The following is a 26,893-nucleotide window of genomic DNA, read 5'->3' on the forward strand; positions in this document are numbered from 1 at the left end:
GTCCCCCACGCCCCCCAAAGGATTGGAGCCTGAGGCTCTGGTGAGAAAATGATAGGGTAGGAATGGTAAATGACGGTGCAAGAAAGTCAAGTTGATGCTGTTGTCTGCATTTTGTTTGACAGTTTGATTTGACAGTTTGAGAGACACTTCAGAGTTTCACTCTGTACCCCGTTGAGACTCTGGGGACCCCGGAGCAGAATTCTGGTATTCAACATGCTATGCTTCATCAGAGCCGCCTCTAATTGTCACCCCTCTTAAATCTGCATGCTTCTCTTGGACTTTGACACCAGCATCCAGCTCTCAGCTCCTCATGGGTGCAGGTCTCCTGTACCTACTGACACCCGTTTCAGCCAAACGCAGCCTTGGAAACCTTACTTAAAACTTCTCGCCTTGCCACGTTGCCTTCCTTCCCAGACCAAAAGCTGGCGAGTGCACGGGAGGAGAACTCCAGTCGTTCTCCTGCTAAAGGCTGTTTTTCACTTAGGTGAAAAAGCATCTTTCTGTGAATGAGAGCATGAGATGGGGACCTTTGTGAAGGCTTTTGTTCTCTTTCTGCAAATACATTTCCAAAGATGCATTTTTAGCAGTAAGACAGTGTAGGGTCAGCTAGGCTTTGGGATAGGAGAACACGATTGGATAGGATTTTTGTTTAACACGGGCCTGTGGTTTCAGAATGCACTTGCATTTGCTCTGGCTTATCCTTAGATGCTTAAGAAAGGACCGTGCACCTGCAGAGGGGGCTCACCATCTCGCCCAGAAGAGGCCATCTCGTGGTGGGAAAGGGAATGATAAGAAACCCCTTCTCGCTGCATTTTGCAGCCTTGTAGCTGACTGGAGAAAGGATGGATTCAAAAAGAGTGCTTCCCCACTCGGGGATTATGCTTCTTTCAGGGGGGAAGTTGGGAAGGATTTGGGCTTAAGATAGACAAAACTGTTTCGACTGTGTTGCTTCTGTTGAAAGTAAGTCTAGTTTCTGTCCCCGCTTCTCTCCTCGCCCCTCTTGCCTCTCACGCCGCCTGCATTGCTTTCCTCTGACTAGGTCCCAGGCGATGGTATGTACTAACTGCACAGCAGTGCTTCCTTCCGCTGCACACATGCGTCTTCTTGACGGGAAGGGAAGAGGAGAAATAACTGCCGGACTGTTGCTTTCTTCTACCCAGGGGAAGTTTTATGGTAGAAAAAAGTGAATGCCACCTCTCCCCGCTTTCAGTGTTTTCACTGAGGGGTGGCCTGGCCTCTGCTCATACTGGGAGCTTGGAAGCTTGTTAAAGAGCGATGCTGAGTTTCTGATTTGGCTTGTCCACAGTTACCTCTTCTCCAGGTAACGGAAATTGTCCTTGGCAATCCCTGAGCGTTCAGCCCGAGCTGGGAAGGGCCTGTGGAGAGCACCTGTCTTCCAGTTGACACCAAGTGCCCCAAAGGCAGCCGCCCAAGTCTGTCCTAGGAAGCCCCATTGTTCATATTTTCTCCAGACTTTTTTTTCCTTCCAGTAAGAGTACTGGAAGAATCAGTGGTGCATTTCCCCCTCAAGGTGGTTAGACCACAAAAGGACTTCTGGTCCACGTGCCTTGTAGCTAAAGGTGCCTGAGAACCGAAAGCTCCGCACGTTTGGAAAACCCAGTGAGAGGGCTGCTGGCCCGGCCTGCCTGGCCAAGCAGACGTCCACAAGCCCACTCAGAGGAGGAGGAAGGCAGGTCAGGGCCAACCTCCCAGGCTAGGGTCAGGAGGTAAGACGACTTCTGCGCCCCTGGAGCAGGGGAGCAGGTTAAAGCCCTTGGGGGTGTGACAGCATAAGACACCCGCACAAAGAAGAGAAGAGCAGGGAGGAGATGGTGGAGGATGGAAAGATGGGTAATGCAGCACCATCGATTCCCAGGGCTTCCATAGGTTACGGGGCACCGGTGTGATGGGGGTGGGTGGGAGGTACTTACTATAGATGACCTGTGAGTACTCTTCGAATCCCCAACGGGGAACCTTTAGAAGAGTTAGCTGTCAGGGACCTTGCATTCTTATGGGGTTTGCTTCTTGTCCAGGACTCTTCTGGGCTCAGGGGCGTGGGGAGAAGCGCCCCCGAACCCAGGCAGCCGGGAGCCGGAGCCGGGGAGGATCTGCCCAGGCCGCGTCCAGGGCAGTAGGAGCAGAGGCCGCGGCGCCGGGGACGGGCTGGCCCTTGGGCTGCCATCGGGGGCAGCCGGGCGTTACTTCTCCTCTACTGTTCCCGCCGTGCATGCTCTGCGCGCCCTGCTCGCGGTGCCGGGACCGAGGCGGCGGGCTAACTGTCTCCTGATCTCTTCTCAGAACACGGCTCTAGATAAGGAGGGCCAGATCTTCGGCAGCAAGCTCGGCGCGGACGGCAGCCGGCCCGGCCTGGAGCCCGCTGCCCCGGGGCCCCCTGCCCCGGAGCCCTCTGCGTCCCCCGAGTCGCCCCCGCGCTCTCCTGCCGCCGCCGCCGCGGAGTGCGAGCGGGCGGGGACCTGGCGCCGCCACCGCGACTGACCGGCTGCCGCCGCCGCCCGCATCGCTGCCCGCACCGCGCATCGCATCGCCGGGGTGGAGAGCGCGCGCCTCCAGGGCCACCGCTTCCCGCGCGCTCCGCTCGGGTCCTGGAGGGGCCTGTGCGCGTCGCCTTCGGGGACAGGTCCTCGGAGTGGCTTCGTTTAAATTGTCTTCTCAGTTCAGTGGACATTTGACGGCGTCACCAGGAGAATGTGCAACTTTTATCTGACATTGAGCGCATTTTTATAGAAACACTTTGGATGCACCAAGCTCTTTCTCTTATTTAAGTAAACTCAGGAGGGCTCCCTTTTTCTTACAAGCAACTCAGAACTGCGTCTGTCCCTTTGTGGGTGCCCTTCCTCTGCTGACGGGGGTCGGGGGCTGACTTCCCGCGCAAGGCTCGGAGCCCGAGCGGACACGCTGGTCCCGGTACTCCGCCCAGCCTCGGGGGCTCGTCTAGGACGACACTGGCTCTGGACTTGTGCGCAGACCGCAGGGAAGCCCGTTTCTTCCCCCGAAGTTGTGTTTCCCTGACTCTTCCCACGACCGTATTAGAAAATGCTGACGACCTTGTCCTTGGGGCTTTTTAATGAGAGGTGTGGTGCACGCCGCGTCGCCGGGGCGCTTCCTTCTCCAGGTCCGGCTGCGGGCAGAGCAGGACCAACCAGCGACCCCAGGAGCCGCCGGAGCCTCCCTCCTCCATCTGCTTTTCATCTGCAGCGGCGGCAACAACCCCCAGGAAGCGCGGGGCACAGTCGGGACTGGGCGGGAAGGTGCCTGCAGACATCCTCTGTTACTAACCTTCTGGAAGGCTGCTGGCAGTTTTTCCTTTTTCCCACCACCCTGCTCTTTTTAATGATTGTATATAATCAGTGAATTTGTTTTACCTGCTCATCTTCTAAACGGGTGGGCCTGTAGTTCATTCTCATTGTTAGACTTTTGCCGCCTACAAGTGTATCCAATAAACTTTTCCTTCTTGAGAAATAGCCGTCAGGGTGGGTAGAGGTTCCTGCGTGGTGGTTTTGCAAAGAGTGTGCGGTCAAAGCAACACCTCCCCGGCCCAGGTTCTGGCTGGTGCCGGTGTTTGTTTTTGTCTCGGGGTCGCAACGGGGAAGAGAGGTGCTTGGGAAGAACACACGGAGGTGCACCTGGAAATGTGTTTGATTACAGGTGCAGAAACTCACAAAAGCTCAAAAACGAATAGAGATTATTAGTGTACAACAGAGGACTTCGATGGAACCAGAGACAGGAAGGTCAGGCTTTATAGGAAATGGGGAGCTGTTCTCGTCTGTCTGTGTCTGTCTCAGAGACTGTGCCATCTCCTGTCTCTGCTTCTTTCATTGCGTTTTGGCTCTTGGTTTCTGTTCCCTCATAACGTCTGCTTGCCTGGGCCCTGGCTTAGCCTGCAACTGCTTCTGTCCCCAGCTTCGCAAGGCTGTACAGCTCCACGGCTTGAAACCGTATCTTTCAGCTCTGGTTCTCTTCGTTCACATTGCTGTGTGATGATTTCTCTCTGGGCTGGTGCTGACCTGTGATCCAATCCAGAGGCAGGTGACAGGATGCAGATGGGCTTCCTGGGCACACAGCTCCAGTGGGTGCAGGCTTCAAGAGAGGGTAGTGATGGGCAGGTCCAGAGCATTCTGCCTGTCGCTCTTCTCACTGGTTAAAGAGCAAGCTTTTTCATAGCTTACAATAGAAAAATGTTTGTTAATGGCAGCGAAGAGCTAATGTCAAAGAAAGAGGAGAAAAATGAGGATAGTGAAAATGAAAATGGAAGAATGACGGAGCGAGGCCTTTAGTGTACTGATGGGAGCCTGAAACTCAACCCCATCTCTCAAACTGCAAGGTTCAAAGATGTTTGCTAAAGACTTAAGAAAATATATGGCCAGGGCAGTGCCAGTCACTGGCGACAGGAGCTGGAGCACCTTCTGTCCCGCACATGCTCCCACGTTCTGTGGCACCCTTGGGTGGCCTGGAGACAGGAGTAGGCTGAGCTGGGTGTGGCACCGTGGCCTAGCAGTGGCCAAGCAGTTCTTTAGTAATGAATCCCACAAACACCTAGAGTGTTAAGCGGTGGTAAAGGAACAAGCCCAGAAGTCAGGTGACATAACCCGGGTCATAGAACTGGCAGGAGACAGAGCCATGATGTGGTTTCAGATTCCACGGACATCAAACCTGGGCTCTTTTGAAGGCAGCCTGTTGTCCAGGGTAAATCAAGGCCTGGACATGAGTGGTCATCTAGATGAAGATCCTAACTAAAGGCTCCGACACCACAGCAAATTATTCATTCACCCACACATTTAGCAAACGTTACTGAGCTCTTATTCTGGTCTCAGGATTCAAATTAAATAGAGGTCCTTTATTGCTGGGTTCCTCCGCTCCCGCACTGAGAGAGAGGCATGTGCTTGGTTTATGTTCATCCCCTTATTCCAGCAGGGGAGCCATGTCTACAGAAGTTGACCTTTGAATAGAGCAAGGGAAGCCGTGACCTGCCGAAGCCATCGCGGGCTGCCTGCTGGGCCCAGCCAAGAGTCAGCGGGAGTCTGTCTCTCTTTCTTCAAAAAGGTTGCCGTGACGTGAAAGTACATGGAATATACAGATGGAAGCATCTGGCGTAACTCCCCCAGAATATCTGCATGAATAAGATTGTGAAACGTGAATCAGGAGATGGGGGACGGTTCAGAACAGATAAACCATATTGAAAGAAGAGTGCTGGGTAGTGATGCTGTCTTGGAGGAGGACTTTCAGGGCAGTTTGCCATCCCGTGGAAATACAATGTAAGCCACATAATTTAACATTTTCTGGTACCATGTTAAAAAAATCTAAAAAGGAACAGGTGAAATTATAGTATAGTTTATTTAACCCACTATATCTAAATACATCCCTTTAAAGTATTATTTCAACATGTGATCAATGTAAAAAAAAATCATTGGGATACTTTACCTTATTTCTTTGTCCTAAGTCTTTGAAACCTGGTGTGTATTGACATGTATGGTACATCTCAGGTTGGACCAGGCACATTTCAAGCGTTTAGTAGCCTCGTGTTGCTCCGCCTGCCAAGCTGGACAGTGCAGCTCTAAAGAAAGGCCACAGCACTCAGTTTCCTTGTTTCTGTTTAGTTTTGCATATGATGTGTACGACAATGCAGAAGGAACCCTTATCCACTGTTTTAAATGGGATGGACTGATTTAAGACGATCTCAGCAGGTTAGAGCACTGATCCAAACCTGAGATGTGAAATCAAAGCGCGAAGTCCTGTGATTCAGTGGCCAAGGCCTTGGCGTTCACTGCTTCACGGGAAAGATCTGGGAGGGGAGAAGTGCGAAGAGCATCACGTCATTAGGCGCCAACAGAACTGCTTAAACGTTAGCATAACCTTAAGCTGCATCCTGAAAAGTCCGTGCAGATCGTGGGCAGCGTGCGTCGAACCTCCCAGGTACGGCTCTGCGCTGGGGCCTCGGGGTGTGTGGTGCAGACGAAGCAACCATCGCCCGAAAGAAGGCAGCCAGGGTGGCGAGGGGTTTAAAGCCCTGGGAGCCAAGGACTGGTGGAGAAGCGGTCAGGTGTTGCTTAGGAAGACCCAGAGGCACCTCCGCCTGATGTGTGGCTTCACAGTGAACTGCTCTGTGGCAGGGGCTGCAGACCTCTTTTGGGCGCTCTGGGTGGTGGCCCGAGGTCAGTGGGTAGGAGGCATGAGGGTCAGGTGTGAACGCAGCGTCGCAGGAGCAGCCCGGTGACAGAATTCGCTGCTTTCTAAAGGAGCGATTGTCTGGTTCTGGGAAATGCCTAGGTGCTAAATAACAACAAAAGCTCCTAGTCTGTACAGAGTTACCTCACGCTGTCTTGTCTGAGCCGCACCACAGCCCTGAGAGAACAGCTAACATCCCTGTTCAGCAAATGAGGAAACTCAGATGGGTCTCGAGCTGACGGAGCCTGGACATGCCTCTCCCGGCCCCGGGGCAGGTGTCCTGGGAGCTGCTGTGCCCCTCCAGGTGGCCAGGGATGCTTTAGGGGTAGCGCCTGTGTCCTAAGGTGGAGGTGGGCTGGGCTGGGGAAGACACCTGACAAAGTGGTAGAAAATCGAGGCGGCTAAGAAGTTCCCAGGGCAGGGGTGTGTGAGTCCTGCTAGATGAAGGAAGGCAGTAGTCTCTCTGAGGGAGGCGGATGTGTGCAACTTTGGTTAGTCTTGGCCAATGGATTTTCAGGGGCTATTTTATGATAAAACCCGCAGCCTTGAACTCAGTGGGGGTGTGTTACCATCACTGAGCAGCTGAGCAGAAGAAAAAGGTATTTGGTACAGAGACTGAGCTGCTCGTGCCATACTCCTCACACAGGAGCCTCCTTCATTTGGGGCAGGGCTGGCAGCATGGCCTTTGGCGGTCAGGAGGGTTTCAGCCCGAGTCTGATGGTGTGAGGCTGGGCACCTGCCTGTGCTGGCACTAAGGTCAAGCCTGGGGAGTGTCTCTCAGCTGATCCAAGTCTGAAGCTGCAGCACAGCCAGCTGCTTCTGCCAGGCTCCCCCAGAATCTTGGTTTTGGCAAGGAAAAATATTCCTGAACTTGAGACAGGAAAATGATTCACTGCATGTTTCTGGCACGTGACTGCCGTGGAATTCAGAGGAACATTTGTAGGTCATCTGCTTCCCTTGCCTGCAGGTCAGACCACCCTGTTCTCTAGAAGGAACGATGTGAGGCCCTCTGGTTTGAGCAATCTGCATTTCTGGCTCAGAGAGGCAGGGCAGGGAGTGATGTGTCAGTGTCATTCATCGTAGCCTTGGGCTTTTATATGGTGATCATGTGATTTGGGGGACCCAGGTAATGCATCACGGACTCTACTTTTCATATCTATTGAAAAGAAAGATCCAAAAGATGTTTCTCCCACTCACCTGAGAGAAAATAGAAGAGGTAGGATTAAAAATTTTTTTTTAATTTTACTTTTTTGATCTGCTACTTTATATATGGTCTTTGCCTTCCCAGCTTCCTTGCTTTTCCCTGCGGTGATAACTTGAGATGCCTATAGAATTAACATCATTACACTTTATGCTACAGAAAAGGGAGGTAGCAAGGCTGACTGCCCTCCTAGTTGAAGTGGAAAACACTTTCCTCCGTCTGTGGTGGGGCAGAAATAGCCAAGTGGAGGCACGGGCATATTTGCGGCTACGCATGGTTTATGCAGACTTTCAGATTCACGTCCTCCTCCTCTCTGTGTTTGTGAACATGCTCTGGCCTCATGTGATGTCACGTGATGATGTGAGGCTGTGGGGCTGGGCTGGCTGCTCCTCCATCATCCAACGCTCGCCGGAAAGTGGCAAAGCTGCTCCGTCAAGCTCAGTGTGGGATCCCTCCAACTGTTTAAAGACATTTCTGCTTCCTGATGTGGAAGGAATCTGTCCCAGGGCTGCTGGGCTCTTCAGCAGTGATGGAGAGGGGGTGGGGCTGCTGCAGGAAGGAGAACCAAACCAGGTCAGAGCTCCTGAAATCGTGTCTGGTAAAAATGTATCAAAGATCCCTAGTGAAAATCTCTCCCGTGAAAGTCCTATCTTGGTGGATCTAAACTGTCATGTGCCATTTAAATTCAGTTATATTTGCAGAAAAAGGTGCAAAGCGGACGTGTGGTCTGGCTACGTCCAGATCCCCTGGCTGTGTCCAGATCCCCTGGCTGTCTGCCAACTTGACCCACGTGACCTCTGCCATCTCTCTCTGCCCCTCCGACAGCGAGGTGGGAGGACACACGGCCCCAGATGTGAGGTCAGGCCCCTGGCTGGGCTCTGGTCTCGGAGCTGAATGGGAGTGGGCAGCCTGGTGGTAAGCTACCGACCTCATGTGCTACACCCGGCTTCCGTGGGTCCCAGGCAGGGGACCGTCCCACATGCTGACAAGCAGAACTGAAGTGTGGGGTTATCTCAAGGCAGAATTGTTCCTTTTCATTGGATTCATTTATTGGAACATTTACTTGTGGCTGTTTGGTCCACTTTGGGAACAAACTTCTCCTGAGTGGACTGTCCACCAGTTCTCATCCGTGTGCCTCTCAGGTTTTCATGTTCTCTCTGCTCTAAGCCCTCATATGCTTTCTCCTAGAGATCCAGTGGTATTTCTTAAATTAGAGCCTCACGGACTTGACTGATGATGTTTCCGTCAGAATCCACACCATCGGTGAGGGAAACCTTCCTTTCCCGAGGCAGTGCATTTTAACACTCTGCACTCTCGGCCGCACCACCTGCTGAATGTGCCGCCGTGGTTCCTGGCTGTTGTAGGTCATCCCGTTTCACCCCAAGCCACCTCAGTTTTGACTTTTTTCCCTAATCGGTTTATATTTATTCGAAGTAGTTTTTTTTTAAAGGAGTGAAAATTGGATAAAATAAGTGAATGTTGAGTAAACCCTAACATATACGGTACTAAACAGAGTCTACCCCTAAGAAGTCCTGTGTTGATGCCAGCGGGATTCGTTTTATGAGTAGATACAGTCAGCCCTCGGCAGCCGCAGGTTCTACGTCCATGGTTGGTGGAAGCCACGAATGTGGGGGGCTGGCTGTAGTTGTGTGTTGATGCCAGTTGTAAGGGATTAAGTTTCAGTGGGTTTTCCACAGTTGTAAACAATAAAGGTGGTAGAGGCACCGATTTTCTTCTTGGGCTCCAAGAGGAAGCTGCTTCATGAACTTTGCTTCAGGCTTGCTGAAATAGGTAGTTGAAGTAGCATATGCCTGGCACATGACTTAGATATTCCTCATTTTCTTCTACCACTTTCCCCAAAGTTCCCGAAGTGTGGTATCACAGGTTAGTACCAGTGAGGATATTCATGTACCAGTAACTTGGGTATGTCTTTGACTCTAAGATGTACTTCCCCTCGCCCACATTTTACCATCTATTGTTTTGTTAATGGGTTATAAAACAACAGTGGATTTTAGACAGAACAGTGTATAAAGTTCCTTTGGTCGTTTGTTTGTTAGATAAAGGTCTCATGTTCTCATTTCCGTAATGCCCATTTTCCTGTTTTCATTCAAGAGAATTGCTCACCTATTGGTTATTGTTCAAAAACTATGACTGAACCAGGGTTTGACATTTTGCTTGCAATAACTATATTATCATCATTGTTTCAAAAGGAGGAGTGAAAAAGATTATTACCAACAAAACAAATACCATTTTAATTTTTCTGGCAAACAAACAACTGTGTTGTTTCATCCCTAAAATCTTTGCTTTTAGAGAAGAGCTGAATGTATAGGAGAAAGGAGGCGACCCCTTTTAGGTAAGTAAGTTGCAAGAGTAATAGAGATGGAATGTCCGTTTCAATGCAGAGTTCACAACTTACAAAGAATTTATTTATGCAATACAGACCTTTTCTCAAATATTTTTCACAGAATTCCACACAGCAATCTGCTAGAAAAGTAGAATTCTACAACACCAAAATGACATTTTTGTAGTACAAATTGCTAATCAAAAGGAAGATGAAGATTGTTTAACAACAAACAGAAGGTAAAACGAGGGTTGCTTCACACAGCACCCAGTAGCCTCTGTTCCTCGGCCCGGGGTTGGGGTGGGGAGGTGGGGGGGAGCCCCGACAACGGCTCTGCCTCAGTGCGTGAGCACAGTCAGCCCTCGGGGAGTGAGCCCTGGTACTTGCATTTACTTTAAAAGAAAAACAGAGGTTGTGAGCCCAAGAGCATTTCCATCATCATTTCACTTGGGTGTGCTAAGAAAAGGACAGATCAGGAAAACATGGTAAATATTTCACACTTGCGATAACATTAGATCCTTTATGATAACCACACAATAAAATAAAATACCCTCCCCCGAACCATAATTTTCTAGGCCTAAAACATGCTCGAAGAATAATATTGATAGAAATAATTCACTGAGATGTTTTAAATTACATTTACTGTAATTTAAACATTGCTATTTAAATCCCAGAAATTTCAGTGCTGAAGAAGCACAGTTGTTTGTTTGGAAAAATACAGGACCCAAAGTACAGCGTAAATAAAATTCCCTCATCCCAGTATTATAACCCATTCCTTATTGTTAAAATCATACATTTCTCAAGATTACAGATAAACGGGAAGTGTTTTTCCATAATATAACTAGCATAAGTGGGTTTACTTGCTCCACTGTATACTTACTATTTCCATAATTGGTGAAAATAGACTTCTCATTATGACTAAAAATATAGATTTTTTTTTTTAAACTACAGAACCCAGCAGCCAGTTTTCTGCTTTGCTATTCCCCCCAAAAAAGTCAAGCAAAGTCTACAAAAATAGCAATTAACTTTAAAAAATATTTTGCTTCTTAGAGCAAATTTAAGTTACATTCAGATGTGATTGCTGTTTCTAAGAGAAAGATGCTGAGGGCGCTTCCTGTGCCCAGGCTGGGGGGCAAGGCTGAAGCCCAGCTGTCACTGTCAATCAATCAGTAGCGGGTTTGGTATTCATGATGCCACCGGTTAAAGTCATTGTAGAACAGAACAATGCTTCCTGAGGCCATGCCAGAAATGATGCACCTGGGAGAAGCAGAGAGAGGAGGAGGGGTTTACAAACCTAGGCTTTGTTACTAAAGAAAGCACTGCCCTCCCCAAATCCACAAGGTAAGTACAGAAGATGGCAGCCAGACCTACAATTTGTGAGATTTACGGTATGTTTTTTTGATGACTAAAATGCAGTCCTGAGCAAGCTCAGAGTCCCACCTCTGACACTCCACATGGATCCAATTCACAGCTTGCCTTTATATTAAAAGTACAGCTAGTTTGTGCAAGATGAGTCACAAAAACCTGAACAGACTAGCTAATTTCTAAGGCGGAGAGGCTGGGCAGGTAAACTTTTTATATTAGGTATTGGAAGCAAAATAAAGAATCATAATCTCAAAGCAATTGCTGGTGGAGGAAGCAGCATACAATCAAGTGACTGACAGGTATGTGACACATACAGAATGAATGAAGAGTAAGAAATCAGAGTGCTGACCACCCTGCAGAAGAATATTCTGTGTCCCATAGTGTTAAGGGTAGAGGGGCTTTGTCCTCCCAACACAGCGACTCACTGCCATGATCACTATAGACAGGAGTTGCTGTTTGCTTCCCCTGTCCCTGAGCTGGTGGTGCAGGGAAAGAGATGAAGCAGTAAGAGAGGCGGTTCAGAGGAGCCTCTCCAGGAGGCAGAAGCCTATTTATTATCTTAGACCTCTCTCTGTATGGTTTGGTTAGGAGAGTCCTTTGATGTCATACTTAGTATCCTTAGTAGTACCTCATATCAAAATTAGGAACTAAAATGTGTCACAACAAGAAAATCAGCTAAACACAGAAGAAGGCAGTAATGAGGATATGAGGGACAAAAAAGCACTGAGACATGTAGAAAGCAAACAGTAAAATGGCAAAAGCAAGTCTTTCCCTATCAGTAATTACTTTACATGTAAGGTGATTAAACTCTCCAATCAAAAGGCAGAGAGACTGGCAAAATGAATTAAAAACATGATCAAACTATGTGCTGTCTACCAGAGACTCACTGTGATCTAAACAGGTTGAAAGTGAAAGGATGGAAAAAGATATTCCATGCAAATAATAATGAAAAGAAAGCTGAGGTGGCTATACTAATATCAGATAAAATAAGTTTTAAGTCAAAATGTTACAAGAGACAAGGACACTATATAGCAATGATAAAAGGGTCAATTCATCAAGAGTATATAGCAGTTACAAACCTATATGAACCAATCAGCACCCCCCAAGATATATGGAACCAACGATGACAGGATTGAAGAGAAAAACAAACAGTTCTGCAATAATGGTTGGAGGCGTCAATATCCCACTTTCAATAATGGGTAGAACAACCAGAAAGAAGATACGGAAATGGAGGATCTGAACAATACTAAAAACCAACTGGATGTAACGCATATATAAACATTCACCCAACAACAGCAGAACGCACATTTTTCTCAAATGCACATGGAACATTCTCCAAGATAAACCATACATTAGGCCACAAGTCCTAATACACTTTAAAAAGATTGAAATCACACACAGTATTTTTTCTAATCACAACAGAATTAAACTAGACATCAATAACTAACAGAAGGAAAACTGGAAAATTCATCAGTTTGTGGAAACTGACCAATGGGTCAAAGAAAAATATCTCAGGGAAATTAGAAAATACCAAGACAAATGAATACAAAACAACAAGCCAAAACTTACAGGATGCAGCAAAACCAGTGCTAAAAGGGAAATTCAGAGCTGTAAACACAGATACTTAAAATCTCAATCAGTAACCTAATTCTACACATTAAAGAACAAGAAAAAGCTGCAAACTAAACCCAAAGGTAACAGAAGGAATGAAACAATAAAGATTAGAATGGAAATAGGGGATAGAAAAACAGAAAAATCAACAAAGTCAAAAGTTGAGTCTTTGGGGCTTCCCTGGTGGCACAGTGGTTGGGAGTCCGCCTGCCGATGCAGGGGACGCAGGTTCGTGCCCCGGTCCGGGAAGATCCCGCATGCTGCGGAGCGGCTGGGCCCGTAAGCCATGGCCACTGGGCCTGCGCGTCCGGAGCCTGTGCTCCGCAACGGGAGAGGCCACAGTGGTGAGAGGCCCATGTACAGCAAAAAGAAAAAAAAAAGTTGCGTCTTTGAAAAGGGCAACAAAATTGACAAACTTTTAGTTAGACTAAAAAAAAGGACTCAAATTACTAAAATCATAAAGTGGAGACAGTGCTACCAATTTTATAGAAATAAAAAGAGGATTATCAGAGAATACTAGGAACATCTGTATGCCAACAATTGGGATAACCTAGATGAAATGGAAAAATTCTTAGAAACACACATTATTCCAAAATTTCATCATGGAGAAACAGAAAGTCTGAATAGACTTATAACTAGTAATGAGACTGAATCAGTAATCAAAAACCTCTCAATAAGAAAAGCCCTGGACCAGAGAGCTTCACTGGTGAATTCTGTCAAAGATTTAAAGAAGGATTAACACCAACTCAAATGCCTCTAAAAAAACTAAAGAGCACATTTCTTAAGTCGTTCAATGAGGCCAACACACCCTGACACCAAAGTGAAACAGACATTACAAGAAAAGAAATCACAGACCATATCCCTTATGATTACTGATACAAAAATCTTTAACAAATACTAGCAAACCAAATTCAGTAGCATATTAAGAAGATTATATACACCATGACCAAGTGGGATTTATTCTTGGAATATAAGGATGGTTTAACATTCAAAAATCAATTGTAATATATCACATCAACAATTAACAACAACAAAAGAAACCCATATGAGAGAAGGCATTTGACTAAATTCATCATCCTTTCATGATAAAAACACTGAAACTATGAATAGATGGAAAGTACTTCAACACGATATAAAGGGCATTTATGAAAAATTCCCAGCTAACATCACATTCAATGGTGAATACTGAAAGCTTTCCCCCTCTTACTGGGAACAAGACGAGGATACCTGTTTTTACCACTTCTAGTCAATATAGTATGAAAAGTCCTAGCCAGGGCAGTTAGGCAAGGAAAAGAAATAAAAGGAATCTAAATTGGAAAGGAAGAAGTAAAATTACCTCTATTGCAAGTGACATGATCTTTATGTAGCAAATCCTAAAGATTCCACACACAAAAAAAATGTTAGAACTGATGAACTTACATTAGCAAAGTTGCAGGATACAAAATCAACAATACAAAAAATAAGTTGTGTTTCTACATACAAGCAGTGAACAATTCCATCACAGCAACAATAATGACAACAAAAAAATAAAATGCTCAAGGAATAAATTTAACCAAGGGGGCAAAAGGCCTGTATGTTGAAAACCAGAAAATATTGCTGAAAGAAATTAAAGACAACATAAATAAATGGAAAGATATCCTGTGTTCATGGATTGGAACACTTAATATTGTTAAGACGACAATATTAGCCAAAGCTGTCTACAGATTCAACCTAGTTCTTATCAGAATCTCAATGTTCTTTGCAAAAATAGGAAAAAAAAAACCATCTTAAAATTCACATGGAATCTCAAGGGAGCCTGAATAGCCAAAACAATCTCAAAAAAGAACAACAAAATTGGATGTCTCATACTTCCTGATTTCTAAACTTACTGTAAAGCTACAGTAATCAAAACAGTGTGGTACTGGCTTAGAGAGAGACATATAGACCAACAGAACAAAACAGACAATCCAGAAATAATCTTTCATATATAGGAACAGTCTTTTTCAACAAATAGTGCTGAGAAAACTGATATTCACATGCAAAAGAATGAAGTTGGACCCTTCAGAATGACCATCATATATAAACAAACATTAATTCAAAATGGATCAAAAACTAAATATGGGTTAAAACTATAAAATTCTTAGGAGAAAATATAGAGGAAGCACTTCATGACACTGAATTTTGCCATGATTTCTTGGATATAACACCGAAAGCACAGGCAATAACAGAAAAGAATAAATGAGACTTCATCAAAATTAAAGGCTTTTGCACATCAAAGGACACTATGAGATGGAATGATGAAAAAGTTCTGGAAATGAATAGCGGTAATAGTTGTACAACAATGTGAATATACTTAATACCACTGAATTATGCACCCCAAAAGAAGGTTTAAATGGTAAATTTTATGTATATGTTATCACAGTAAAAGAAGTTAAGAACTAAAATGAAAGACTGTATATTAAAAAGAAATAAGATGCCAGGTAAAGATTATCTCCCTAAAATGGAGGTTTTAGTAAATAAGCCAGATTTCTCAATGGAATCATTATGGACAGACAGACAGGCATTTCACATGAAATTTTGTTTAAGAAAAAAGGTACTTTAACATAAAAAGCTTTACAGCAATATAATTGGAGCCTCTGTTACTTAAATCCTGTCTATTCCTAGAGAATTCAGCCTTTGTCCAAGATTGGCAATGCCATCAAACAAAATCATGCTTTTTAAAAAGTACCTTGGAAACCCCAATATCCATCAGCTTTTTTGATTGAACAGGTGACCCTCACAGCCCAGCCCAGCCATCAGCCCAGTTACTACATACGTTCCCTTGCCAGTTTTTAATGCCACCAGTACAGACCAGTATTCCAGTGTTACCTCTGGTCGTAAGACAGTGCCATGGCCCGGATCCCGGCGTCGCAGCCTGGATAGGCGAAGAGCTGCTTGAGGTCAGACACCTGCCAGACCATGACCACACCGTTGTCTCCTCCGGTGAGCAGGTACTGCCCATCCCGGCTCAGCTGGATAGCCTGTGAGACACAGCAACAGTCAGTAGAGACACGGCTCTCGGAAAACTGGGGCCCTCACCGCATCTCTGATTAATTCGACGTGATTCCAGCCGGCTACTGGAGCCACAAAGAGACAGAGTGTGTATGTGTTCCTGAGGAGTTTTCAGGAACTCATGAGTCATAGAAGACTTTTGCTATTTTTCAAAAGTCAAATGGGCAAAGTTAGGCAATGCTGGAGTTTTTGAGTTTTTTTGTTTTTAATTTTTGCTTTTTAAGGATGAGGTGGCAAACTCTTCCAATTCTATGACTACTAGTTAAATGGTCCGTGTTGTGGACGGGGACCAGTACTGTAAAACGAAGCGCTTCCTGGCATCTCTCCATTGCACTGTGGTCATGCTAAGCCTGTTTTGTACCGAAGCTGGGCAGAGAGTGCTAGCTGACCTCATATCCCTGATAAAACACTGCTGCCTGTGGGGCTCAGCCCCACAGGAGACCACCTACAGCTTGAGCACCTTCACTAGGCCTGCTGGAAGTTTACAGCAGGTGGGAAGACAACTTGGTAGGGAACCGTGACTCCCAGGGTGATTAAACCCAGTTTAAGCATTTTCTTCTTGCCCCAGGACTGACTGCTTCCTGCCAGTGCTGAACTCAGAGGACAGACACGTAATTTGCTCTTCAGTCCTGTCAAACCTACCAAAGGCAGGCCACTTTCTTTTTTTTCTTTTTACATTTTTTTCATGGTTGAAAAAAAGAATCAAAAGAATATTTCATGACACGTGAAAATTATATGAATTCCAAATTTCAGAGCTCATAAGTAAGCGTTATTGGAACAAAGGCACATCCATTCATTTCTGGCTACTTTTTTTTTTTTTTTTTTTAACAGAGAAAGTATGCCAGCTCCTGATATAAAAGGTCCCTCCTTACTTGAGGAGCAGATCCTACTGCCCCTTCCTCTCCTCCTGCCCGCTTCCCTCCAAACCTTCTTTTCCCGGTTTATTAACATACACATTTCCTTTCTTTAGCTGGGTGACATTGGGAGTTCTAAAAGTTATTGCAAATACCTGTAATCTTCTGTCCACCTGGATACAGTGAATGTGGGAATCCAGATTGTACTAGTAGGCCAGAAAGAAACTATCTACCTTCTGAAAAATATATTTATACTGTTCCGTACTCAGAGTTTTAGCATAGTTGCCTTAAGTCTTTACCCTTTGACAAAATTTTTTTTTTTAATTATAGAAATGTTTCATAGCCATTCAATTCATATTCAAGTAAATGCGAACTTTCAGAGGTCTCTTAAATACAGCTTATTCGCAAGAACACAAAAATACACCTAAGAAATCAAAACCTGTGGGTGGAAGACACTTTCATTCAAGAAGCATTCTCTAAATTTTAACCAAATACCCATAGTAAGATTTTTTCAATATAAGTGAAAACCAATATCCTTTTCCCCCATTCATTTCACAAACGTCAATCTCTAGGGGCTTATCTGGGAAATGAAATGAAGACTACAACAAATAATTATTTGCTACACTTATAAAATTCAGCTGATGAAAATCCATTAACCTTACGGTTGTGGTTCACTTGAGTTTTATACGTGAGGCTTTTTACTGGATAAGTGCTATATTAAAACATAAATTAAAACCATTAATCTTTAACTCTTTGTCCTAAAGAATCCCTACTCCTAGCTCTGTGTTGAAATAAATAAAACCTGGACTTTTAGGACTATACATGTATCAGCACCTAAAACATTTTATTAAACCAGGTGCCTGCCAAGGTTAAAAAATATTTTGTTGGCCTTTCTCATGAGGGACTTGTCAAATTTCCCTGAGAATAACAGCCAGGGTAGCATTTCCTGAATAGCACCCTATCTCCCACCCAAACCAGCATTCACGTAGTTCTCAATTCTCATACGCCTCCTCCAGTCTCAGTCCAGGTTGGGTTGAGACTAGAGATTTTAGGAGGGCCCTGGGGACGTGTGAATCTCAGCCCCTGGACTCCTGAGTGCTCGGACAACACCGTAGTTGCACCAGTTTCCAGGAGGTACCAGCAGGCCACAGCAGTCTGCTGGTGACAATCATATCCTAAGACACAGCTTCCCCAGGAAAACAAAATAAATGAGTTCCAATGGGTGAAATGGGGGGTGATCCTTTGTTTAGGATAACATAACTTTGCTGCTCTGTACAGGCTGCCCACTTAAATTTAAGTTATTCATTAAGACATCTAAACATTGCCTAGTTGATGTGCTCTGATATGTTAACCAAATGCCACTGCACAATCTGGCATCTAAATAAAAACAGGTGGGAGGCCTTGATTAGTGCAGAGGTTCCCCAGGCCACCTGCCTGCAGGGTTCTTGTTGCTCTTTCAAAGAAACTTCATTTCTGGTCTGAGCTAATGACTAATTTGTTTCCATGGTCTCCTTTCCTTATACAGGCTCAGACTGCAGGATGGAGGTGGAGATTTTTGTTCTGTGATGTCTCTTAGTCCAAGCCTGTGATTTCCTTCCACCCTTCCCAAGGCAGTTAGCTGTGGAAGTGTGGGTCTCTGGAGCCGGGCACGGGCAGTGCTCATTTTAGGCAAGCTCACTTTAATCACACAGTTGCCACTTACAAGTTAGTATGATAAAGTGCAGGCGTGCTGGGGAAAAGGCGATGGATTGTTTAAGCCTAAAATCCAGTGGGAAATATTACAGAGGGAAAAAAACAACGGCCATAGGGCAGAGAGGAAAAGCATGTGTGTACGAACAGTCTGCAGAAAGCCTCCGACTGCTGCCTTGAGGAACTTCCCAGAGCCTTTGGTACTAACTGAAGTACCACAGAAATTGTTTTAGCCAGCAAGGGATTTCAAATTACTTTACAGATTTATTAGTGTAGCTGACAAAATAATCGCAACTCAGAGTGACAGATTATCAACATTATTATCGTAAAGAAAAGAGGAAAGGAAAATCCTCTAACGTGTACTTGGTTTAAATGAAGGGAGGGAAAAATAAAAGCAGAGTGTGAGCATTTCTGTATGCAGCCTTCGTGGCAGAGGTGGTCAAAATGCACTGGAGAAACCTCACGGAATGGGAGAGAGAAGAAAGCCATTTACTAAATTGAGAACCCTCTCCCTCCTCACTCACCTTTACACTTTGAGGTAAAAACACAGAATGCTGAAAAGTCTGTAAGGTATACTTACCCTTATGTTATCATCTGTTTCCACGGTGGCCTGGAGTTTTCCATTCACACTGAATGTACAGAAGAAGCCATTTTCATAGAATATGACACAGTGACCCTCTCTGGAAGCCTGCATGAGTTTTGGTTTCAGGCAGTTTTCAGGACCCTCCAAAGTCCTTAACAAGTCTCCATTCATGGAATGTATGAGACATGGTCCTTCTGAGAAAACAGGAGAAACAAAAGCCAAAATGAAGTTTCTGAATAAGAACAGACAAATGTGACCTGAATCTTGAGCACCGTTGAAACAGGCTGCCAGTACTATATCACAGTTGTAGAAAGCCTTAAAAAATTATATCTTAGATATCAGTTATTTTGTAAAATCTGCATGCCGGCTAAATCTCACCTTCCACTTGGGAAAGAAGGAAGCCGAGTCATGCATGTTCAAGTTCACTTCTCAAGAGACAGGAAGTTACTTTATGAAATTCATTATGCCAAGGGATGATAAGAGCTGGAGGAATTCAGAAAGGAACAGGACAAATTACAAATCCTAAAAGAGCTTCCAGGAAGGCTGGGCCTCAGTTAAACATCGGCTGCACACAGGGTCCCGATGGTAGCAGCATTGGGGCCTGTGTGGTGAGAACTCATTAAGGCAACTTCTGAAGGCCTAAAACATCTTCCCTCCCACTGCTTGCTACTTCGCGATGAGAGAAGGTGCCTGGTGGTCCACCTCCTCACACCCCAGCCCCCAGGGAAATTCATACAGAGATCCTTCCGCCACTTCTCCTTGGCAAACAAGTCTGCCCCCCTGCTGTCCCCGAAACCAAGCAGCTTGCATCCACCACTCCCCACTCTCCGGGCTGACCTCCAGGCTGAGATGCTTGAGGAGGATGGAGAATCTGCATCTTTACTGAGTGCCTGCTACATGAAAAGCAAAAGAGGAGCAGGTAACCAAAACTGCTTGTGTGATGAGTAAGTTCTCAGAAATGTCTGAGTCGGACAAATGGGGTAATTAGACTATATGCCCTACTCCTCTCCGGGCTAAATTTCTTGTGGCTACATGGAATCATCACGTGTTCCCCACATGACCATTAAAACGTGTCTCTCGTCTTTCTCTTGACCACTCAGGGAGTTGATAGGTTTTTAGTGTTCTCGACATAAATACATAAGGCAGTCTTTGCTCTGCACAGTTCCAGCATGCATGAATTTCAGTTGTCACTCTAAATGACCCCAGTCCCTCAATGCCACAGTTCAGATTTCAGTTATCACAGGAACTGCATAAGGTACACACTTCATGGTCAGCTTGTCAGTCCACAAATCACTATAAATAACAGGTGTGCATCATGATGGGTGACCAACCCCATCACTTCTTTCGAAGTCTGTTAGTGAATGGTCACTGCACGTCGGTGACTCAGCTCATGCACAGACTCATGCACAGACAGCAAACTCTGTAGTTGTGTTGCCTCCTTGTCTCCCAGGGATGGAACTGTATGACATTTTATAAAAATGGATAATCAAAAGAGGGTAGTGGCCAACAAAAGATAGATCTGAAGTAAGGAAATGAGAAGTGACAAAGCTGAAAGTAAAACTGGAAGCCAACATAAACGGAGTTACAGAAGATAGAGCTGACCGTGGGAGTGCTGACATCGCTACAGATGCAGCCAGAGGAAGTGAGTGAAGGTGATCTTACTGACATAAGCCCTGTAAAACTTAGGAAAGTGCTGTTACAAACATGAGGATGTCCCAGAAGTGACGTCAGCAAAAATCTCCACATTAAAGGAAACCTAGGAGATATTTCATGACACTGAAAGCACAGAAGATAAAATGTTGGAAGCTGATCCAAACTTAGGAAGGAGTTTGACAACTGGTCAAGGCACAGAGACGATTCTCACTCCTTATCTTAAGTTACACGGAGAGAAGGGGGCGAGCACTTTCCAAGTACTCTTGATGTATTTTTTCACAAAGAAATAAAAGACTGTCATTCGTAATGTCTCTAATGTTTTAAATTAGTGTACTAAATGTGAGTTTTACTATTTTTTTCATGTCCATACATATGTGTATGTATGCATATATGTATAAAAGTGAACAAGAGAATTTTTAATGTTTTGATAAAAATTTGTAAAGGCCATGGAACAATCATAAAATTTCCCATTATTTTTTATAATATTTCCCATTGAAATTATTGATTTTTAATATCTTTGCATGGTTTCATCTTGCATGGTCATTTTTATGGTGCTGTACCACCGTGCAAAGTGAGGACAGCCTGTAATATGATAGGTTCATTTTACATGTCCAATTTGGATCACGTACAATCCGGGAACTCATGTTAGCTCAGGATAAATGAAATCATTGGGTATAAGGGGAAAAAATCCAGTAGTTACAGAATTCTTGCTATCATTGTTACTATTTCATCGTTTTGACCAACTAAATTTGTAAACACCAACATTTGACTCATTAATAAGTCTCGTTAGCTATACAAAGTATCATAGTTCAAGACACAGATAAGGTGACTCAAAAACTCTACGCTTCTCCCTCAGATAAGCCTAGGAGATATATGATTACAGTACTTTTTTGTGTTCAGAGCTCAGTTCAGGGCAGAGAGACAGAGAGATGAATAGACTATTACAGCTGAATAAGCAATGAACTGGAAACAGCTCTGCTCCTGGTCAGATCCTGAATTGTTGTGTGCGCTCTTAGAAAGCTTGCTGAATATCTTTGGCCTAAATTTGTGACGATGCTATGGGATAGACCTCCAGGCCAACCAGCTGAAGAATCTTTCCACCCCATTCTCAATGCCATCCTGGCCCCTGCCTAGTTCAGAGATTTGGAAAGTAAAACAGACTGGGTCAGGAGTTTCCGTTCAGGTGTGAGGTGGAACCCAGCCCAGTCAGAGTCCAGAAGGATAAACAAATACACTAAGACTGTCCTTGTTCTCGCCTCACTCTTCAGAGCAATGCTGTGAAACAGGACTTCAGTGCAGTGATGGAAGTGTTCCCTTTCTGGGCCGTCCAGTACGGTAGCCACTAGTCGTAGGTGCATACTGAGCCCCTGCAATGTGGCTAGTGCCACCAGGGAACTGAATTTTAACTTTTATTTCGTTTCAGTTAATGTGAACAGTCCCATGGAGCTAACAGTCACTGTCACAGATAGCACAGCTTTAGAGAAAAAGGCACCAAATTCACCTCTGGTAATTTGTTATTAGAAGACACCAAAAAAATGCATCCATTTTTTGAAGGCCCCACAGATTTACCTTTAGAACCGCTTAACACGAGGCCGAGCTCAGCGCAGACGGCAGCACAAGTGATCTCAGAGTCATGGCCTGTCAAGATGGCCCGAGGAGTGGTGGTCTCACCTTGAGGAAAAAAAGATTAAACGAACAAATCAATTCAAGTTCGTGCAGGGGATGACCTCCCTCGACTCAGATTAAATCATCATATCACTTGTTCCTGACTCCCATAATGCTTAAACCTTTAATTTATAGTTTGGGAATTTGTCCCCAAATCCTATTTTAGGAGTAGATACAAACTATCTGCTATAGTTTGAGGAACACATGTTGCTGAATTTCTAAGCCTTATGTGATTATCAAGCAACGATAGTTTAAAACAGGACAAAAATAAGACAAAATCTGTATTATAAACTGCCTCAGATTGTCTTTCCCAAGCTTATGTGTCATCCTAATATAAAATCTTACAGAGTATATTTCTCCATGGTTCATTCAAAGAACAGAGGGGGAGTAAAACTATTAATATTAAATTAATTCTGATAGTGACTGAACACTAGGGGAGGAGGGTGAAGGTGGGACAGAAAAGGACTATTCAAATAATGGAAGATGTTTCCAAACGTCGTCACAGGTAGAAGACGTCATCCTGTACCTCAGTCCCAAACTAAAAGGAAAACTGTGGTTGGCTGTGGAGGCACCCCACGAGGGGCCGACGCAACGGGCTCCATCTGGGCCGCGCTGCGGGCCAAGCCACAGGAGAAACTGAATCCCTTATTTAACCTGGAGAATACTATTTTAAGGCAAACGAGTCCTCTACTTTTATAGTGTCTGGGGACAAGGACACAAAACGCCTTCATGAAGTGGACTAATGAGCAGGACTCTGTCAGCACTCTGAGATTTCCTTGATTAGGACTGCTTTTATTTATTAATTTATTATTATTATTATTATTATTTGCGGTACGCGGGCCTCTCACTGTTGTGGCCTCTCCCGTTGCGGAGCTCAGGCTCCGGACGCGCAGGCTCAGCGGCCATGGCTCACGGGCCCAGCCGCTCCGTGGCATGTGGGATCCTCCTGGACCGGGGCAGGAACCCATGTCCCCTGCATGGGCAGGCAGACTCTCAACCACTGCGCCACCAGGGAAGCCCAGGACTGCTTTTAGAGTAAGATTGACAAATGGCACTGTGTGATCCACAGGGGCAACTGTGCCCAGAAAACAGGTCACTACTACCAGCTGTGGAACTCTGTGGGAAAGAAGAACTTGTCATCCTAACCCCATACCCTTGGCTATCCTTGGAACAGTCACCTACCCTGAGGAGAGAGAGCTGGCAGATCAGGGAAAATGCAGCAGAAACCTACTGTCCTTGAAAAGGCAAATGCTGCTGGTCACAAAAATTAACTAGCGGTTTTTATGATGGTCAACGTGTTCTTTGAAATGTCATGCAAATTTCTGTACATGCCTATGTTTTCCTGGGTGGTGGGGAGGGGAAGAAGGAAAGTAGGGTTTATTGAATGTGCAGACCAGGAGAGGGCCTCTACTGTGAAGACAGGGCCTGGTTTCTGTGCTGCTGGCCCCACTGCCTCCACAGCCTGCCGTTACTTCATGTCTGGTCGTCTCACGTAATTATTACAATGCATTTATTGGAGTGCATGACGCACAGCGGTGTCCCCACAGTGTCCTTCCTCACTCTTGGTGACTCTAGGTACTTCTGAGTGAGACGTGGGTGAAAAGGCATCATATCAAACTCTGTTCCACGTTGGCCATGCTATGTGCAGTGAGACTCAGAAACTGGCTTGCATGCTTGGTGACCAAGGGAGACCTCAAATGGCATAGTAAAAGGCCAGGGGACAAGTAGAACCAGGGGCTTGGTTTCATTTGATTCACTTTTAGAACTTCTTTGGGGAGAGAAGCTCACCTTAATACAAAGTTTACTTGATATTTTCCAAACCAGAAAGCATTTGTTACAATAGCAGCTATTTTTTTCCCTTAAAAAGCATACAAATTTGGTAAATTTGTTAAGAAAAGAAGCAAATATTACAAACCTATCTGAACTACTTAACTTTCTGCTGGAGATAAGTCTTGCCACAAAAAATAGAAATATTTTTAAAAGTTACCAATACTTCAGCCCCGATTCATGGTCCCCCCCATCCCCCATCCCAAGATGCTCTATATTCCATGAAAATACCATACAATGTTATTTTTGAAATGTCTAATTATACCTGTTGGCAACTTTTTTAAAATCAAGAATTAAAATCATTAAGATCTAAGGAATATATTTTCAGTGTGATTGTTCCTTTTTTGTTTTCATAAGGTACCATTTTATGGGGAACAAGATTTGTGTTTTAACTTGAATTGTCTTGGAATTCCTCAGTGGAAAATGAGGGTCTGAAGGAAAACTGATGACAACTGAAAGCAATCTAAGTGTAAGCTAAAGTAAACGAAGGACAGATGGATAGTGGGGACACAGAGGACGTTGTCACTTAAGCATGCCAATGCTAATTTTTTGTTTTCTAGATCTAAGAATATTTTCTCAGGGACATGGGGAGGAAGTGAGAAGATTGCTGTCAACTGGATTTCTTTCTTTAATGTAAAACAGTTGAAATACTGAGAATTTTCTATGACTATAAAGTTAGAGTTTAGGAAGCCTCACAATTTACCCCATAAAGTGAATTAAGATATAAGCATTCTTTTTTGTAAACTCATAATTAAGATTTTTATAAGTATGCTTTACTTACAAAATAATATTTTCCAGTAATCTACACTGTACGAATCATTTGCCCCTCCACAAATCAGAAGACACATGTACATGCTGTGTAATTTCAAAACTGAAAAGAGATTTGCCTTTTCCTAGGGCCTGATCTCTAAATAAAGGCCTGTTCAATGCTAGGACTCTGGCTTCAAAGTTTGGCGAAATGTTTTCTAAACCAGGAAGCAGGTTAGACAGTTCAGGAAATATGGGGGGAAAAAAGGAGAAAGCAGAAAGGAAAGGGAAGGGAAGGAAAGGAAAGAGAAAAAAACAAATTGAAAGCATAAGGGTAAACTTGTGATCATTGGGTTCTACTGGTTTCACAAACACTCACTAGATTTCTAGTAAAAAAGACTCTGCTACTGAACTTTCATCCCCTTTAGGAAACGCACATTAATGGCCTCTAAAAATCCACATACAACAATATGAGGAGATATCATTTCCTCTAAGAAAAGCCATTTCCAGTCTTGTTTAAAGACTAAAGTTTGTATTCCCTTTATTATATGCAGTGCAGCTTGGGTGTTCTTTACATTTTCTCATTAAAAAATCTGTTCAAAATAAATACTTGGATTTTTATAAGTTTCAATAAACCAAATGTTTTATGTATTAAAAGTTCACTACAGGAAATAGAATTCTATGATATGGGATTTAAATCCAACAGGTCCAAACTAATAAGTTCAACAGATATTTTGGGAACCCCTTTGGAATGAAATTATGAAGGGTAGAAGGGTTGATGGGAGGCGGAACACAGGCTTCATATGTGGCTCACAGAATCTATTTCTCCATAGTTACATCTTTATACATCATCCTGCAACACAGCAATAACATCCCACATACCAATAACGATATACATATGTGTCCGTGTATATTTGTTTGCAAAGCCTAGAAACAAAATCTGGGAACCATATAACATTCTGACTGCAGCACCCATCTAAATCTGCCCCTCCCAACTACCTGTCAACCCACAGAGTTAATACCTAGGGGGGAAATCAGCTCAAATAAGACAATACTGGCCATGTATTACTTTTTCAAAGACCCCAAAGCTATGGCCATCTCTCACTGAAGTCTCTAAACTGAGTAAGGAGCAGGGGAAAAAGTCTTCTGAAAAATATCAGGTTAATTATTTGATAAAAATTTGCAGTAGTTAATGGATACAAAAAGTCTTTACTTTTGCTTTCTGAGATAGTAGGATCTACCAAAAGCTGGATCATAAAGCAGAACACATTCCCTTAAGAACCTTTTAAACTCTTACTGCTTGAAAAATCGTCATGGCTTTCAATAAAGCTGAAGAGAAAAATTTATCTTGCTTCTAGTTTAAGGGACTACACTTCAAACTCTTCTTAAAGAAAAATAAAAAGAGAAAGAGGATAGACTTCTTGGACTGCTTTGAAAAGCTTGAGCAATTACTTCAAAGGAAAGGGTGTCTTTGTCCGGAGAGCAGGTTTATGACTACTGATGCAAATCCTAACCGAAGGCTGAAAAGGATACTCAGTGCATCTTTATGGATGGCCTTAAAGGAAGATGAACAAGTCAAAGGAGATTAAAGACAGTCCAAATCCTGCCACGAATACCAGGACACACTGGTTTTTACAGATGTGCTTTTCTCAGTACGTAATACCAAATATCAGTTACTAACTTACAGGCACCATTATAACAACCCAACTTGCATTTAAGCAGCACAAGATCTCTGTAATACCCGCTTAGCATTTATATTGGACTTATGTTTTAAAATATTACGTGAAATGTTTTACACCATTAGGCAGAATAACAAATGCTGCTATTAAATGTGTTTCTTTGGTGGCCTCATAACACTAAGTGTATTTCTCCATCAAATGAACTATGACCTGAAAGAAGAGAAGGAGGAAACAGTAATTTCTCTAGTATCTGTTCATAAATATCCAATGAGAAAAATATTTCAAAAGATCTGTCTCCATTAAGGCAAAGGGGATTAAAAGCTAGGTAAAAATAGACCTGACACGTATTTCTGGCAAACTCTGAGTTACATTTTTTTTTTTTTTTTTGAGTTACATTTTTAAAAATGAATAAAGTTCTTGGTATTTTTGGCACCATCTCCTCAGTCTTAATGAAAATTAAATTAC

At 44.0% G+C, this 26,893-nt stretch overlaps 2 protein-coding genes across 14 annotated transcripts in view; one reads left to right on the forward strand and one right to left on the reverse strand.

Annotated features, from left to right (window-relative positions):
- Nucleotides 1-3,482, forward strand: part of DCLK2 (doublecortin like kinase 2) — a 156,864-nt gene extending 153,382 nt beyond the window's left edge. For 4 of the 10 annotated variants that reach the window (XR_003435024.1, XM_027117152.1, XM_027117149.1 and 1 more), the window contains one exon: nt 123-2,415. Coding sequence is in view for 7 of the 10 variants with exons in the window: in XM_027117149.1 (XP_026972950.1) it covers nt 123-140 (18 nt within the window). In the remaining 3 variants the exon portion in view is untranslated. Of the gene's footprint in view, nt 1-122 lie in introns of all 10 variants that reach the window. The other 6 variants (XM_027117144.1, XM_027117145.1, XM_027117146.1 and 3 more) reach the window with 3 other exon arrangements.
- A 6,301-nt stretch (nt 3,483-9,783) lies between these two features.
- LRBA (LPS responsive beige-like anchor protein) overlaps nt 9,784-26,893 on the reverse strand; it is a 736,343-nt gene continuing 719,233 nt past the window's right edge. For all 4 annotated transcript variants that reach the window (XM_027117137.1, XM_027117135.1, XM_027117138.1 and 1 more), the window contains 4 exons: nt 22,080-22,181; nt 18,855-19,051; nt 15,549-15,700; nt 9,784-10,982 (listed from right to left, as the gene is read on the reverse strand). In XM_027117137.1, coding sequence (XP_026972938.1) covers nt 10,892-10,982; nt 15,549-15,700; nt 18,855-19,051; nt 22,080-22,181 — 542 coding nt within the window. In that variant the 3' untranslated portion in view covers nt 9,784-10,891. The remainder of the gene's footprint in view (nt 10,983-15,548; nt 15,701-18,854; nt 19,052-22,079; nt 22,182-26,893) is intronic.

This window comes from Aethalodelphis obliquidens, unplaced genomic scaffold (genome assembly GCF_003676395.1).
Source record: "Aethalodelphis obliquidens isolate GAN/ISIS:26980383/991018 unplaced genomic scaffold, ASM367639v1 scaffold17, whole genome shotgun sequence".
NCBI lineage: Eukaryota > Metazoa > Chordata > Mammalia > Artiodactyla > Delphinidae > Aethalodelphis > Aethalodelphis obliquidens.